The sequence below is a fragment of the Hemicordylus capensis genome, chromosome 2 (genome assembly GCF_027244095.1).
Source record: "Hemicordylus capensis ecotype Gifberg chromosome 2, rHemCap1.1.pri, whole genome shotgun sequence".
Taxonomy (NCBI): domain Eukaryota; kingdom Metazoa; phylum Chordata; class Lepidosauria; order Squamata; family Cordylidae; genus Hemicordylus; species Hemicordylus capensis.
In genome coordinates, this window is record NC_069658.1 from 174,900,796 (window position 1) to 174,919,030 (window position 18,235).

The 18,235-nt window shown below is 46.1% G+C and overlaps 1 protein-coding gene across 4 annotated transcripts in view; it reads left to right on the forward strand.

The window, feature by feature from the left end:
- The window catches only part of CNN1 (calponin 1), a 115,172-nt gene that overhangs the window by 36,008 nt on the left and 60,929 nt on the right, over positions 1-18,235 (forward strand). For 3 of the 4 annotated variants that reach the window (XM_053295409.1, XM_053295408.1, XM_053295407.1), the window contains exon 7: positions 725-5,714. The exons of the other annotated variant lie outside the window; for it this stretch is intronic. In XM_053295409.1, the coding sequence (XP_053151384.1) occupies positions 725-1,016 (292 nt within the window). In that variant the 3' untranslated portion in view covers positions 1,017-5,714. Of the gene's footprint in view, positions 1-724; positions 5,715-18,235 lie in introns of those variants that run through there. 4 annotated transcript variants of the gene reach the window in all.

An 18,235-nucleotide genomic window follows, 5' to 3' on the forward strand; every position in this document is an offset into this window, starting at 1 on the left:
GAAGCTGAATATATTTTTAAATGTGGAAGAGAGGTTATTTTGTGGCATTCTTTTTTGCATTTGTGTGCAAAATGCTGCTTTGCTCCAGGCCCCTTTCATAACCAACTCCTGCAAGCTTTGAAAGTACATGGGGAACAGGGATTCAAGAAGGTTGGTGGCAGCCACCTCTCCTTGTGCTTCTTGCAAGCTTTGCAAGGAGTGTAAGGAGAGGCACTCCTTGTAAAGTTTGCAAGGGCCAGATTGGTCCTAAAGAGCTGCTCTGATGGTGGCAGTGGGGGATATCTTGCCGCCATGCTGGTGCCCCATTAACCTACCACCTGAGGTGACTTTCTCATCTTGCCTCATGAAAGGACCACCCTGGATTCTCTGTTTCTAATAATATTCTTCATCATAGCCATGCCAACACCCAGATGTCTTCCAGAACAACTCTGTGTCCCACTGCCACCATATTGTGCTTAATGGCTCTCAAATCCATGGCATTGATCCCGATTCAAACCTAGCCTGTCAAGAACCTGCTGAAAAAATGGGCCATCAGGAGTGGTGGGAGGAGCATGGTTGATTCAGTGTTCTAATCTGTTCCTGAACACTTAGTTTCCACTTCACACTTGCACTCTGGAATAATGCAGAAGAAGGAACTCTTCTGGTGGTGGTGGTGGTGGAGATTCTTACTTCAAAGGAGGCAGAGGGTTATATATATGACTGTCCTCCTTTTGCATTGTCTCAGGTGGTTCCTGGATGCAGCTGGCTGGCCCCGCTCTTCCTGGCTTGCCTTGGCCAACGGCCTGGCCATGATGGTAGTGTTCTTCGTTGTGCGCATTGCTGTCATCCCCAGCTATTATTTGTGCGTGTTCTCCTGGTATGGAACCCCCGAGTACGAGCGCCTGGGGCTGGGTGTGCAGCTGGCCTGGATTGGGCCAAGCCTGGCCTTGGAAGTACTCAACATGATCTGGATGTATCGCATCACCCGTGGCTTCTACAGAGCCTGTTGTCGGCTCAAGGCACACAAGACAGCATGAGGACAGAGAGGTGGTGGCTGGGAACACAGACATCTAAGTCCTACTGGACAGAGCTCTAATTACCTTAGAAGCCAGTAGCCATAGGAACTGCTCCTGGCCATGCCCTTGGCCCAGGCAGGCAACCTCAGACCAAACAACTGGGGCATTTGGTTTTCCATTATGTCAGGGAGATTACTTTGCCATTCTGACTAGAATCAGCAAATGGGTGACATCTGTCCATGTTGTGTAGATGGACTCTGAGGGACATCTGATGTGGCTGGGGATGCAGAATTGTCAAGGTGGGTGTGCCCAGCATGGGAATATCCATAGTCACATAGTGAAACGATACAGCTGGAGCAGCAGTCTCCTGGGCTCAGCTGGGGCTGCTCAGGAGTGTAGAGCAGCTAGAATGGGACTCCATGTGGCTAGACAGGCAACACTCTTGGCTGGAGCTACACTAGACATGAATGACCCGGGCAGTGGTGGGCACCATTGCCTCTTCCCCAGGTAGTAGGCCTGGGGGGATTCCTTGGGGGAAGGGGTGGGGAGGGGAAAATGGGAGCCATGTTCCCATAGCTGCCATTTTGCCCAAGGCATTTTGAGTCCTATTTAGGGGTGTGTTGGAAGGATGAGACTAAAAGGGGGAAGTGGTGCCCTGGAGGCATGGAGGAAGGAACTGTCCAGTGATGCATTGCAAATCGAGAATCGTCAGGACCCATCAATGGGGTGTGGTAGGATCCCCCGGAGCAGGCGCTAGAGTGGGAGCGGTAAATGTCAGAAGGCAGTGCCAGAAAAAGTGCCTTTCTTCTGCCAAGCTGGACTGGCATGTTGAATTCCACTGGTGAGCCTCCTTCATCCCAAGTGTCTCAGATGCTGTCCCAGAGTCTACCTGAGTCAAGCAAACAACAGTTTATAACTGCCCTGATGTAACTTGGATGGAACCAAGACAGTCTTGGCCATGGTCACGTTTGTCCTGACAGCTCCAGAATGAAGCAGCAATGGAGCCAAGCTCCCTGTCCAGAGCAAGCTGTGAGGCTCCTGGGGACGGGGTCCAAGAGACTTGCATCACTTTTTTCTGTCATTGCACCGGGGCTAGCTGTTGCATTCGTCCCCAACATCTTTCATCGAGAGAACATTTCTCTTTCAGGAAAATTGCATCCTCCCAGCACTAAGCCTCAATATTTTGTTACCAAAAAATGCAATTGCCTCTGCACCTAGGTTATACATCTGGGAATATTCAGCTGGTTTACACAGTCTTTAATAGGGTAGAACAAGTGTCCTAGCGAAGTTTGGGAGCTGTGCACACTCCTGTTTCACGATCACTTGCTTTTAAACAAACGGGGGAAGCGTGATCGTCTGCAAGGCTCCCGTTGGGTAGGAGGGCTTTCCCTCCTACCTCATGAATCAGCTGGGCAGGACAGAACCCTTGTAGCCAGCAGCAGCCACTCAGACTATCACTCCCCCCCCCACCTTGTTTTTTAAAATCAGAGTGCACATAGCACCCCAAGTTTGGGTAAGATACTTGTCCCATGCTCTTAAAGATCATGTGAATTAGCCTATTGAATGCAGCATGGAATAAGGCTCCTGAGAATTACGGGCATCCCCATTCCTGTGCCATTTTCTGAACTTCCTTCTTGTGTTGCTTTATTTTTAAAGAAATAATACTGGAGGGCTTAAGCACTCATCCAATATAACACTCAAAGCTGGGAGTTCTCATGAATTGGTTTAGAGAACAAAAATATGGCAGATACCTGCAGACCTACCTGCAACACTACATTTCTTCAGCAGCCTCCCCACCACCACCTTTCAGTGACCCTCCCCCGTTGAATTCTGTATGCTCTGTCTCTCTAGCACTGCAGTACACCTTTCCCTGGTGTATAAGAAAACGGCAGCAGACATAGGTCCAGCTGTTTCCTGCAGGAAGACAACTCTCCCTCCCCTCCAGTATATGTACTAGATCAGGAGAGGCAGAAATCTTATGCTAAGTGATGCATCCAAATTCTGGTGGTAATTGTAATTCAGTGGCAGATTTGCAAATCCGACCACTGTTACTGGGGCTGATGGGAGTTGTAATTGAACAACATCTGGGGATCCAAGGTGGAAAAGCCCTGGTCGTTCTAATGACCAGCCCTACCTGGGTAGGACAGGGCTAGCCCAGGTAGGGCTGGTCGTGCGAAGTCCTGGGATTGTTCTAGATCCTGCTGCTCCTCCCCCAGATAGCCTTGATTCAAAATTCGGGCTTATGGTGAGGTAGGAGGACAAGCGTGCACCTCCTACATCACTCTGGCTTCCCCCCACCCCTGATTGCTGCCCAGCTTGCTGCAGCACCTCTCATGTGGGCAGATGGGCAGCAGAGCCCTAGTCAAATTCTGGTAGTCTGGGGGGAGGCAGGTTACATTTCTCTCCCAGATCTGCTCCTCGATCTCTGCTCTTGTTTTTCCATCTGTAAAGTAAGGCATTTTATTTGCTTTTTAAGATAAGATTAATTTTTTAAGATTTTAAAAAAGAGTTGAAAGAAATATTCACAAGGATTTCAAATTTGCCAGTGTTTTTCATATCCTGCTGAAATCTTGAATTTGAAATTCACATTCACATTTTGATTGTACTAATATCATATCTCAACATCCCAATTTGAGTTCTTTGGACTTGTTGACCTCTCTTGATTGTTTTGGCTGCCATCAAATATAAAATCTCACACAATGTTGGCTGTCAAATACTAAATACCATTGCATGTCAACTACCAAATAGTGTCAAATATAAAAGATTGAAAGCAGGATATAAAATAACAGCACATCAGAGTTTCCTGCGAAGAATTTGATGGAGCAAACTCATCTCAGGTCTACTTAGAAAGCTAGCTCTGTGGGGCAGGGCTGCTTTCCTGCATTGTATCTGTTTTCTCCACCCCACCACATACACAAGAAGTGTCTGGGTTTTTTGCTGTAAAATCAAATAACTACTTTGTTCTGCTGGAGGTAGTTTTAAGTTTTTGACTGACGAAAACATTTACTATTTGGTTTCAAATCAGATGTCATTGCAGTAAAAAAAGAGAAATGGGAAATAAGTAACACTGCCCCCCTTCCCAAAACAGATTGTGTGTCAAAGGCAGAAGCATGGCAAATTGTGCATCTTACAGCAGGCCTCCAGCTGTGGAGATCATGCATTGTATCCTTCATAAGACTGTTGAGCATGTTCTACTTTCAGGCAGAAGTGCCCAAAGTGGTTCCATGAAAAATGTTACTAGAAAATGAGGAATCAGTGGCTTACAAAAACATTCTCATTGCATGGCCAGATGACGATGCAGCTGTGGGAACAGCACTGGTAGGTTTCAGAGCTGTTCCAGAATTTAACATCATCATTGCATCTCTGTATCACTGCACCCTTAAAAAGGAGTAGCCACAGAAAAACAGGAAGGTCAGCCCACCATGATACATCCTTGTTTGCCTAAGTGGTCCCAGTTTCAGAAATGCTTTGCATTCTGCTTGCAAGATTCTCTGCATTGACACTATGCTGCCTTCCTTGATCACCTCAAGCACTGCACCAGCCCCCAGGCTGACCCTTCCATTGCCCCCTATGCCCCCACCCCACTCTGCACCTGGCCATTGAATATTCCCTATGCAGTGCTGCAACAGAGCCCAAGAGAAGAGCAGGCGGAGATTTAATAAACCCTTTGCCTCCCCAAGGGATCATAGCACAGTATCATCACAATATGGCAACAGCACCTTGCTGTAGTACTCATACCCTTTCCCCCTGTTATTCTTCAGCCCTCAACTTTACACTTATGCTGCAAGGGCCAGTTCAAGCCAGGAAGTAGAGCTGACAAGTGTTTTGAATTGGTTTGACTCTTTTATTTGTGTAATTTCACCTGTGTAATCTGCAGAGTATTTTGCATCCTTTTTCTTAGTTGCCCCGTGACAATCCAATGAGTTCTCATTTTACAGATGTCAAGCCAAAGCAGAGAGACAGACAGACCTACCCAAGGTCACTTGGTAACTGATGGAGCAAGGAACTTTGAATGCTTTAGGCTCCAAGTCCCCATGAGGGTGGCCAATGTATGTCTGGGGCGATGTATCTCTGTCTTTCCCCAATATACTGATTCTTTTCAGCAACTGAGCCCTTTAACCATTCATTCTAAAATGGATCCTAACTTAAGCAACCAATGACAATAGAGAGAATGATTATTAAGGCCAAAATCCACCTGGACGTTCATCTTGCACACACCCCACTGAAATGGAGCTTCCATTAATTTCAGTAGGGCTTGCCCAGGAAAACTGCCTGATGGATTGTGCTGAGACTTTCGGGACCATATGAACTTACACCAGGTGCTAAATGCCATAGGGCACATTTGAACAAGAATGGATACACTCTAAATTTATTTATTTAAGTTCTTACAAAGCTGTCAGAGTGAGCTATAATTTTTAGGAGAAGCTAATGAGAGCTTTGTTCCTAAATCTGTGCCTTAAAAGAATTTGCCAAGCATTCAGCATCACTCTAGATGTCTGAAAAGTACCCTCTGCTCATTAGATGAGTGCAGTTGGCTGCATAAAGCATTCCGCTTTTAACAAATTTACACATAATACACAAGCAGGGGAAATTCTCCTGATTTTTCTCTGCAGTTTAGAATGGTTTCATCCTCACCTATGCAATGTTTGTAATTTGCTAATCTCAGTTTATTAACTGAAATCAATGAGTATTAATATAATAAAGATCTAATTTATTACATATTGAGCCTCTATTAATTCTTGATCGTGTGTGTGTGTGTGCACACACACCTCTGTGGATTTTATTTTGCGGATGTGTGCATTTCAGCTATGCTCTGTGTACAGTATACTGTAGATAGACAGACAGGGCAGCACACAGTATGTGGATAGCTAAGCCCATATTTCATTGCATATTTCCTGTGGTTTCTCAAACACACACCTGGTGTGATCAGCAATGGACAAACAGGTGAAAGTGGGAGGGGAAACTGATATGATCTCAGGACAAAAGTAGTCATAACTCAAGAAGAAAGATGTGCTGGTGCTGGCTTACATACCATGTAGCCAGCCACACACCTAAGAGGGATTCAGTCTTGCTGGCTGTATGGGACTCATCAGCTTGTGGATGCTCTTACTGATGGGGGATGCTCCTGCACTTAGGATGGAGGGAGCCTTCCCCCGCCGCCCCATCAATAGGAGTATCCACGTGCTGGTGAGTTCCCAACAGCCAGCGAGAATCCACCCCTCTTGGCAGTTGGCTGTGTAGTATGTAAGCCAATAGTACTACAACTGAACAAGCCAACATTAAAGCAGATGCTGCATCTTTTTAGCCTACTTTCCTTAAGGAAAGTAAACTTAAGAGATCACCCGGCATTCTGTGTGTCCGTGTGTGTCCAAAGTTGCACACAACAATTTTGCAATGCCTGGACCAATATGAACCAAGTTTGGTACAGTTGTAGGGACACGTAGGAACACTCAATGGCATAGCTGGTGATGATGTAATCCACCCCATTCAAGATGGTGGATGCATGAACGTTTTAGGTGTAACTGGATTAACTTATAAACCATCTAACCGATTTGAACCAAATTTGCTTCAGCTGTAGAGACACATAGGGACACCACAAGGGTGTAGTTTGTGATGATTTCATCTGCCCCAATTCAAGATGGTGGACGCATGAAGATTTGAGGTGCAAGTGGGCTAACTTCTGAGCTGCCTAATCAATTTGAACCGAATTTGCTGCGGCTGTAGGAACACATAGGGATGCCACAATGATGTAGTTTCTGGTGATGTCATCTATTCCAGTTCAAGATAGCAGATGCTTAAACATTTGAGGCACAAGTGGACTAACCTGTGAATGGCCTAAATGATTTGAACCAAATTTGCTACAGGTGTAGGGACACATAGGGATAGCCTAAGGGCGTAGTCTGTGATGATGTCATCCACTCTGATTCAAGATGGTGGATCCTTGAACAGCGGAGGCACAAGTGGGCTAACTTGTGAACTATCTAACCAATTTGAACCAAATTTGCTACAGTTTTAGTGTGTGACACATAGGGACACCTAAATGTCATGGTTTGTGATGATGTGATTTGTGATTAATATAGCTGCCACTTAACAGACACTGTCAGCATCTCCAGCCTTGTTTTTTACTCACATGAACAGAAAACAGGAGTGTGCACAGCTCCCAGACTAGGATAGGATGCTTCTCCTGCTCTATTTATCAGTGTGTAGACTGCCTTTAGGTGTCCTCCATCCATGGCTGGTGCTAGGTTTGAAGAAGGTGGGTTGCCTCCTACCCTAGTAGAGCTGGGTTGCCTTCTACTATAGAAGCAGTCAATCTGTGACTGACTTGCCTGGGCTTACAAGGCAAGCAGAGCAGCAGTGGGAAGAAACAGTCGTCCATCAGTAATGAGAGTCTGTGATTCACTAGCACCATCTACTGTACTTTTTTCTGCTCTTAAAATTGCCTATATCTTTGCCTATATCTTGTGATTCAAGATGGCGGACATGTGAACATCTAAAGCTGAAGTGGGTTAACTTGTGAGGATGATAATTATCCATTAAGATTGTTGTGAAAGGAAAGTAGGCAGATTAGTTCTTACCGGAACAACTTGTTTCATTGTATATTTGGGACTCTTTTTTTGCTGGTCTGTTCAATTAGTGAGACCCTTAATTTGTGAGACTGACATGATGAGGAGGATTATTCAAAATAGTCCCATTGAAATTGAAGGACACTTAGGCAATTCCTAGCTTGTCCTTTTCATTTCAATGGGATGACTATGAGTAATTTTCTTCATTGTTATTCTGCTAATAATACAACTGGTAGGTAATACATAGCCCAGTCCTGAGTGTCCTTTCCCCCTCCCTGCCCACCAAGTAGTACTTCTGTGCAGCACTGGAGTTGGTGGCTAAGTGAATGTATATATTCAGAGGGTTAAGAAATTGGTTGTCTGTTGTAATAATGTGCTGGATTTAAAAAATATCTCTAAAAACAGGCCCCATCCTGGCCTCCTGCCCAGCTAGAAACCTCTAGACCTTGGAAACAATTTTTGCAGCTGCTTCTAGAACAATTGGGATGTGGGAAGGAAAGTGTAAATGGATTAGAAGTTATAGGTGGCTGCATCCCATGTGAAGTAAAGTCAATATGGATTAAAAAACAGGTCTCCAACCAAAATGGACTGTATAGGCAAGACAAGTTATCCTTCCATGATATACAAAATGAGTAAAGTTCTTGCTTTTGCTGGCTAATCTTTAAGATCATTAGATTTGCCAGTGTTCAAAAAATAACCCTGGTGCTTTCCAGCTCTTTTGTGTGGAGAAATGACTGAAATCCAGGTAGGAGGAGTGCTTGTCAGGATAAGAGAGTTGGGCACACTCCTGGTCAGCAGTGGTGTGAACTTCAAGGTCAGGGGGTGGGAGGTTGATCGGAAGCAGGAGCTGAATTGGACGAGTGCACCCTACCCGCACTGTCCCCCTAACATTTTACCAAAAACATCCAGCCCAGCTCTCACCTCCTGCACAGTCACTCTCCAATCCTCCTACCAAGAAGAGAGCTGGTCTTGTGGGAGCAAGCATGACTTGTCCCGTTAGCTAAGCAGGGTCCACCCTGGTTGCATGTGAATGGGAGACTTGATGTGTGAGCACTTTTAAGATATTCCCCTCAGGGGATGAAGCCGCTCTGGGAAGAGCAGAAGGTTCCAAGTTCCCTCCCTGGCTTCTCCAAGATAGGGCTGAGAGAGATTCCTGCCTGCAACCTTGGAGAAGCCGCTGCCAGTCTGTGTAGACAATACTGAGCAAGCTGGACCTATGGTCTGACTCAGTGAGGCTATTCACACGATGGGAGAAAATCGCACTAGCGGAGTTCCTAAGCAGGTAACCTGCTAAACTACCCTTGCCTTTAAACCGGGTTTGTGGAACGAGTGCTCTGCAAACCCGGTTTTTTAAATCTTGTGTTGCTGTGGTGCGGCTCTCACCACTCAACTCATAAGTAGACCCCCAACCAGGAGACTGAAAAACAGGCCCCCAAACTCCCAAGCCCCCACTGGCTCCATGACGCAGCTGGCAGTTGTGTGGGCGGCTGCCCGGAGCAGACTAACTGCTCATCTGCGGGGGGAGTGGGCTTAGCCCGCTCTCCCCGCAAACCCTCTCCAGGTGGCTCCAGCTGATTGTGGGCACCACCTCAGTATATGGCAGCTTCCTATGTACCTCGGTTGTGGAGATCACACAATTGCTGATCAGGCGTACGCCTGACTCTCCTACCCTGGCTGGGCAGTCCTTCTACCCAGATTTCTCTCTGTGTGTGTGTGTGTGTGTGTGTGTGTGTGTGTGTGTGTGTGTGTGTGTGTGTGTGTATTTGAAGGGTGCCTTGAAGCCCCAGGAATGATATGGAGATATCTATCTATCTATCTATCTATCTATCTATCTATCTATCTATCTATCTATCTATCTCCATATCATTCCTGGGGCTTCAAGGCACCCTTCAAATATGACCAGCCTGTTGGGCCTGACAAAGAGACCAGAACATATTTGGCAAAGCGGAGAGCAGTCACAATCTTCCACTTCCTGTAGCTGGCAGGGCAGGAATTCCAATCTGAGGATTTATTTTATTTATTTACATTTTATATCCCGCTCTTCCTCCAAGGAGCCCAGAGCAGTGTATCACATACTTAAGTTTCTCCTCACAACAACCCTGTGAAGTAGGTTAGGCTGAGAAGTGACTGGCCCAAAGTCACCCAGCTAGTTTCATGGCTGAATGGGGATTTGAACTCGGGTCTCCCCGGTCCTAGTCCAGCACTCTAGCCACTACACCATGCTGGCTCTCATGTTTTTGATGGCAAAAGAGGAATTAGGTGCTGGGGAAAACCTTGTATGGATTGATCCTGGGCCACCTTTTGCCTTGGAGAGGAGATGGATAAGCTTTGAAATTACAGATGTGTAAGGCAAGGAGCCAAGCAGAGACCATCACATCTCCAGACCGGAATTTGTCCCCAGATCAACTATGGTAACTCATTGCAACAGGAGTGTCTAGTGCCCCGAAGGCAAGCAGGTGTTTCGCAAGTGGTGTTGTCCCCAAAGACCTGGAATGGTTGAGGAATGTCCCTGTAAAAGGGAGGTAGTCCCTAGGAGTGGGGAAAAAGAATTTTCTACAGCTATACGTACACACAGCAATGAATTATTATTTTCTTTTTTTCCCCTGTAGCAACTGAACAAGGGGGTAACTGGCACTCTGATCAGCTCAGCTAGTACCTCTTGCCCAGAATCCCTCAGAAGTACAATTGGTATCCCATGCTCTGGATGGCAGAATTTGCCCCTCCCATCCTTGTATCATTCGTGTCAGTCTCTATTTGCCTCACCTTGGCACTGCATCCTGCCTGTTCTTCATCCATGGGCAGCATTGGCATCCTGGCCAGTTTTTCTGCTGCCACCCACAGTAGTGCAAAGGAACAGAATAGTCACCCAAGCACCCTCCTGTACCAGTTGAGACTTCTGGCTTCCAGGGTAACCCTCTGGGTTCCCTTTCCTTGCCTAGGAGATCCCTCAGTGATGACTTCACTCCTCATTCATCCCCATCCCTGAGCCATCGATGCCACATTGTTTGAAGCGCTAGACATCGGCCATCGCCCTGCCAAGTGGGATGCTTCAGTAGCGGCCCAGTAGCAGTTTTGTTCTCTGGCCTAGGAAGCAATGCACGCACGCACACACTCACACACACATACACACACCCAAAGGCTGTGTTTACCAAGCTCGTGCAGGGGTGACGTCAGCCCAGCCACCAGGGTTCTATAAATGGAAATGCTCATTCTTAGTAAAGATACAGCACCCAGCGGGGGGGGAGGGGGGGAGATCTGATTCAGCCTCCACACATCGCAGCCTCACATCATCAGCAAAAATTAAACTCCCAACAGTTCCCTCAGGAATTGATGGGGCTGTATGTGCCAAGAGACAGCAAGGCCTGAGGGCTACTGGAATTAACTGTGTGGGTGCCACAGTGTAGACTGAAGCCAACCTGTGTGGACATCAGGGCCTTCCTGAAACACAGACCAGCGGTCCACCTAGCACACTATTGTCGACCCTGAATGGCAGAGATTTTTGTGAGCCCAGGTGATGGAAAGCCTTTAACTGAAGACTGAACTGGAGATCTTCTGTGTGCAAAGTATGTGCTCTCCTGCTTTGATATTTAAACCTTTCCAGTGTTCTGTGTCAAACAAGCTGTTTAGGCCACCTGAAATTAAATCAACTGGAAGGCTCATTTGAAGAATAGTTGGGCACGAGTTGGACCTCCAGTTGAGAAGGCAATAGTTGGACCTCTAGTTGAGGTTAAATCATGTGACTGTCTCTTATGCTTAGACCATTGGTCCTTCTAGCTGAGAGAATTGTTTAATCTGAAACTGGCCCTCCTGGCCACACGACCTCAGTCCTTTCAACTGGAGATGGGAGAGACAGAAGCTGGGATCTTATCTTAGCTGGGATCAGATGAAGCACTTACTCTATTGGTTTCAATGGAATAAAGTTATATAAACTTCACCCTGGCAAAACTTTTTACCCTCCGTTTTTACGTAACAAAATGGTCTTATGAAAGCTTTCTTATGTGGTACATCACCACAAAATTACTACCTCTAGTTAACTGGCCCTCAGATCACATTTAATTTTTTCAATTTCCAAAATGTTACTGTTGGGTTTTGACTTGAAAACATTCAACTGGATATCATTTAGCTTTATTTGGCCATTTTTTAACAAGCTTATCAAAGACTAGGAGGCTGTTCTCATGCACAGCCTAACCCAGGCTAGGGATACCTTGCTGGGATCAGGCCCAATCCTGGAGGACTAGCGCTGCCTAGACTGGCTTTGTAGACCAGCTGCTTGCTGAGGTTTAGGAAGTGAGCACTTCCTAAACCTGGGCTATCTGCTTGTGTGCAAGCCGGGCTGCTTCCAGTACACAGAGATGGGCAGCTAGAGCACCCGTCTCTTTGGAGAATTCCCCAATGCATCGGGTGTGTCGCACAGTGCATAGTGGGTCACATTAATAGGACACATTAATAATTTCAATGGGGCCACTCTGAGTAAGTGTTACAAGATCCCCAGAACCTGTTTTTCCCCCCTGAAACTGCTATTAAATTCAAACTGGGCACCCTCTTTTTCTGACTTTTCATTTTAGAATAAAATTCCTTCACACAGGCATAATAATAATCTCACAAAATCTGAAGTATGGTGGAGTTGCTGAAATGAGGAGAGACCTCTGCATATATAAATCTGGCACATATATGGCAGTTCACATGAAAATAAATAGGGCAGGAGAAGTATCCCATCCTAGTTTGGGAGCTGTGGGTACTCTCATTTTCTGCTTGTGTGTGAGTAAAAAACAAGGTCAAGGGGCCAGCAGTGATGGTCTCTTAAATGGAAGCTGGGTAGGAAGGCTCCATCCTACCTAGCAGCTGAACCCAGCTGTTTAAGGGGGTAGAATGAAAAGCCCTCCTACCACTTAACAGATAATCCCCTGCTAACTGAGCAAAGAGACATCTTTTCTCTTATATTTAGCAGGGGTAGAGCAACTGACCCTATCTAACTCCAACACAGCATCCCTCCAGTGGCTGTTGCTGGTGTCTACCTTACGTTTATTTTCAGATTGTGAGTCCTTTGGGGACAGGGACCATCTTATTTATGTATTATTTATTTTTCTATGTAAAGCATTTTGAGAACTTTGGTTGAAGAGCAGTATATAAATATTTGTAGTAGAGGAAGTAGTAAACCACTGTCAGCATCTTCTCCAACCTTGTCTTTTTACTCACATGAATAGAAAAGAGCACACACAGCTCCCAGACTAGGGTGGGACACTTCTCCTACTCTTATTTATCATTATGTAGACAGCCTTTAGGTGTCCTCCATCCACGGCCGATTTGAAGAAGGTGGGTTGCCTCCTACCCTGGTAGAATTGGGTTGCCTCCTACCCCAGAAGCAGTCAATCTGTGACTGATTTGCCTGGGCTTACCAGGCAAGCGGAGCAGCAGTGGGAAGAAGCAGTAGTCCATCAGTAATGAGAGTCTGTGATTCACTAGCACCATCTACTGTACTTTTTTCAGCTCTTTACATTGCCTATATCTTTTGTCTTCTTGCCTTGGTGAAAGACTTTGGCTGATCCGAAGAGTTCTCTCAATTCTCATTTGCAAATCCAATAAGCTAGACTAGTAACTAACTGGAATATGACTTTTTTCTTTTAAGAGCAGAAGTCCAATGCAGCAAATCCTCACAGGGGTCATATCAGATTCTTCACCCTGGCTTCACAACTTCCCTTACACATGTACAAGTTGAAGGTTGGATTGGCTCCCAATTGTGGCCCTTCCTTCAGATGGACCATCCACATTTTAAAACATCAAGTATAGCTGACCATATTTACCTAAAATCATTCTCATTCACATTGACCTGTATTCCCTTCAGGCAACCATAAGTATCAACAGACCCTGCCAGAGTATGGTAGAGAAACTGGTAACCTAAGTCCACCCTCTCATGTTATGCCCCTGGATATAGACTTGCATGAAGTTTGTCTGAGATTGGTACAAACAAAAGCTGTGAACTGCAGCCTGTTAGATAACTGGAAGTCAGTTTCTTATTCATAGAAAAAATTGGTTCATTCTTCTTCAGTCTAAATTTTCTGACAAGGCAGGCAGAACCTCTGGGAATAGAGGCAGTATACCTGGATACCAGAAGCTGGGTCAAAAAGACAGGGAAGGTCATATTCACCATGTCCAGCCTGTGGGTGCTCAGAGGCACCCACAGTTGCCCATTATTCAAAACTTCTAGTTCAGATGACCAAGATCAACTCGTATTTTGGCTCTAAGTGATCACCAGCTGAGATGCAGACACAGGGCTTATAGCAGAAGCCAGCATGGATTTGCCAAACATAAATCTGGCCAGACTAATCTTGTCATTAAAAAAAGAAAGGAAATCAAGTTTCCAACTTAGTTGATTGTGGGAATGCTGTAGATGTAATTTATCTTGATTTCAGCAAAGCATTTGATAAAGTCTTCATAATATTTTGTATAGCAAACTGGTTAAGTGCAACCTAGATGATAATACCATCAGGTAGACTCACAACTATTCTGAAACCCATACACAAAGAGTGGTGATCAGTGGCTCCAAAGTGGAGGAAAGCTTAGAGTAGGGTGCCTCAGTGGGGGCTGTGTTCTGGGCCTGGATTTGTATCAATGACAGATGAAGGGGTAAAAGAAATCCTCATCAAGTTTGCAGATGACAGAAAACTGGGGGCAGAAATAAAGTTCAAAATGACCTTGATAGAATGGAAAACTGGTCTGAATCTAATAAATCTAATAAACATTCAGCAGTGACAGATGCAAAATTCTGACTTAGGCAAAACAAACAAACAAATAATCAAATGATTGGGTATAGGATGGGGGATACCTGACAAAAGCAGTAGCACACATGAAAAGTATCTCAGGATTGCAGTCAATCAATCCTGAATGTGAATTCACCAGTGTGATGCAGCCACAAAAAAAGTCAATGCAATTTAAGGCTACACTAATCAAATGATAGTTTCTAAGTCACAAGAACTAATAGTTCCACTATTTTGCACTAGTCAGACCTCATCTGAAATATGGCGGCCATTTTTGGATTACAACATGAGGACGTAAGAACAGCCCTGCTGGATCAGGCCTATCTAGTCCAGCATCCTGTTTTATACAGTCCCCACCAGATGCCTCTGAGAAGCCCAAAGGCAAAATGTGGCTGAGGACATGACCAGGTGTGGAACCAGACCACCAGCGCCCCGTGTCCAGCCATGACGGCGGCCTCGCTCACCCCCGCCCCTGCGTCTGACATCAGACGTGGAGGCTAGCCACACCCCTGTGTCTGACATCAGACGTGGCAGAGCGTGGTCTGGCTCCCGAACGGAGCTACGCTGCTCCGTTCGAGAGTTTGAGTCTGGCTGGCACTGCGTTCACAGTGCGGCCAGGAATGGCTCTTCCTTGCCTTAAAGGCAGGGGAGAGCCACTTCTGGCTGCGCTGCAAACACAGTGTTGACCATCCAACTCCCAAACGGGGCTGCATGGCCCCTTTCAGGAGCTAGGTTGGGGCCAGCGCTGCGTTCCCTGCCTTTAAGGCTGCTCCTGGCCGCCCCGCAAACACAGTGGCCATTTAACTCCCAAACGTGGGCCGCGCAGCCCCTGCTCGGGAGCTAAACCAGCATCCCCGTGTCTGTCTTCAGATGCTTGGTGCATGTCTCGCCTCACGGCCCTGATTGGCGGTGGCCCGGGTTCTTTGAACCCGTTCGCCCAATGATGGCTCCACCCCTGGACATTCCCTCTGTTGCTCCCTGCAACTGGTATTTAGAGACATCTTGCCTCTGAGGCTGGAGGTAGCCTATAGCCTTCAGGCTAGTAGACACTAATAGGCATTCTCCATGAATTTGTCCAAGCCCCTTTTAGATTCACAATGAAGAGGTCTAGGCAAGATGGCCTGCAAGAACCCCTCCCACTCTGTGATTCTGTGATTCTCAGTTCTTCTCTCCTAGCATGTGGCACAAGGGAAGGAAATCCCAAACTGTTAGGTTTTAATAGCACAATAGCAGTTGTTGATTTCTCTTGTCCATGTTGATATTTATTTCAGTTATACACAATTCAATGGGCCTTATTCAGCATGGCTTGCAGAAAGTAATTGTAGCACAGAAGCCATATGCAGTTTAGCCGAAGTTTTAGATCTGTAATTAAGCATGTTGTTATGTTGATGCTAATATACTGTGGCAAGTAGTAGAGAGGTAACTATCTCTCTAGGCTTCCATGGTCCAAATTGCTTGCTTAATGGCCTTTGGTGACTATCCCATGCTACTGGAACATGCAAATCCGATTCATCTACAAGGAGAGGTGATGCTAACACCAGTAATATGCCTGCGTATGGGGCAGAAAATGAAGATAGAAGCAATCTGAATTTGGGTGCCAAGACCAACAGGCTGACTTTAGCAGCTACTGTAGCTCAAAGAAGCAGCAGAGTGGGGGAGGGAGTCCAAAGGCATGCTGTTTGCTTTTGGGGGAACTGATACTGCTTTAAAGAATAGCACAGTCTGTCTATATAGACTGTGTATCAAAACATACATGGCTACTACAAATGCACCACAATTCTCCAGTGCTCTCTGTTCTCATGAGGAAACAGGCCCTGCAAAATGCAGCCTGTGGAACCTGTGTTGTGTTGATGTTTGGAGTAGTATATCCCACAGTGGTCACTGCAGCCTTTTCTGTATCACTTGTAAAGATATGTTTTTGCCTTGGGTTTTAGGCCCTTTCACATACTCATTGACCTCTACAAGAGCCACGTGTCCCTGATTCTACCCCTTGCAGATAAGAACATAAGAAAAGCCCTGCTGGGTCAGGCCCAAGGCATCTAGTCCAGCATCCTGTTTCACACAGTAGCCTACTATATGCTGCTGGAAGCCTACAGGCAGGAGTTTAGGGCATGCCTTCTCTCCTGCTGTTACTTCCCTGCAACTGGTACTCAGAGGCATCCTGCCTTTGAGGCAGGAGGTGGCCTATAGCCCTCCGACTAGTAGCCGATGATAGACGTCTCCTCCACGAAGTTTCAGTGTGTGTGTCTGTGGTGTGGTGTGTCTGTGAGAAATATTCTCTCTTTCACACACACATTGCGTGGGATCATGCCAGAGGGAAGAGGTTCCCTTTCAGCTCAATGCATATGTGACACTAGCCATGGAATGCGCTTGATGCCAAGAACACCTTCAAGACTCTGTTGTTTCACTTGTGGATGTTTTTAATGCAAACTAGGAAGACAGGAGGAAGTTGTACATTCTGATGAAGGTGGCTCTTTCAAGTACAGATGCAATGTTTAGAGATTCTTGGGTAACTTATTTCCATTTAGAACTGTGGGGACGAGATTGGGAAACAATCATGTGAGACCCCCCAGGAAGAATTCCCCAAGATTCTTCAGCACCCCAAACATATTAATAGCTCAGTCATGGCAAGATGTCATAGGAGAGATGGCAAAGCATCCCATTGAGGGAATAGCTGTAACAAGATTTGGGATGTGGAAACTCTAAATGCTTTAAGGAAATCATCATTTATCTTGCAGGGGACATTTGTAGGTTCCTCCAAGAGCAATCCTGGAACTCCACAGGCTAATATGCTGAGAGGTAATCACTGTGGCCTTAGATTAGGATTGAAAGTGTAGTTTACGCAGTATCTCCATCCTTTTTACCATTCCATGTCCTTTTTATCGTAATAAAGTTGCCTTTAATTTATTGTAATTGGAGGCAGTGTTGTGGTGTTGGGGTGGGAAATTGAAGTGGGCAGGTCACCCTGGGGGCTCTTCTTCTCTATGTCTCTATGGCAACAATTATCCGTTTCCTCACACAACATGAAGGGTTCTGTTGCAGAGGCCTAGTTTGTTCAATAAAGGCCTGAGAGAAACTTATTTGGGTCGCACTCACAAAGCAGCCAGAGTCTGGGTCTTAGTGCCCAGGGAGGGAAGTGAAAGTTCCTCTCTGCCATTTTGGGGATGAGGAAGGCACGGCTGGACAAAGAAGTGTGTGACAAGTTGCTTGCCCAAGGCTGCCCTGTGGATCTTTAGGTTAAGAGAGAGCAGATAGGTTTCCTTCCTAACCCTCAGACAGCTTTGAGTGCTTATTCCCAAAGCCAAGGAAGGTGGTCTGTGACTGATGCCTGGGCACTGATGCCAAAGGTCTTTGAGGGCCCAAGACTAACATGTCACATAGAACTTCTCACTGCCACATTCTGTGGTGGGGAAAACAGCCTAAAGCTTATTAGAGATGGTGGTGAGGATAGGGGTGGTGGTGGTGGAGGAGGAGGAGGAGGAGGAAAATGCCACCGCTGTCACTCACACATAGCATCAGCTGACATCTTCTTGAGGACTTGTTAACAAGTGGGGAGTCCAAGTAGCACACCCCTATTCTTCTTGGGCTGAGAGCCCCAAGAATTCTCAAAGGCCCCATTTCTCTGCTACTTTCCCATATAAAGGCTGAAAATGTGCACCACTTGGCTTAAGGCAAACATGTTTATAAAAGTGCTGTGGAACCTGGCACCCGTGCAGGCTCTTGCACTCCTCCCACCCCCTCTCCGTTCTGGCCTGCATTGCTTCACTGGCCCATCGCTGCTTGCTTCTGATTGTTACCAGATTTATGGACAGCCAAGGAAAAGGGGGAGGAAAAACCCAGAAAGCAAAGCAAGTGAGGAAGGATGCTGGACTTATAAGGCAAGTAAAGAGCAGGACTCAGTTTGCTGCAGCCAGAAGTT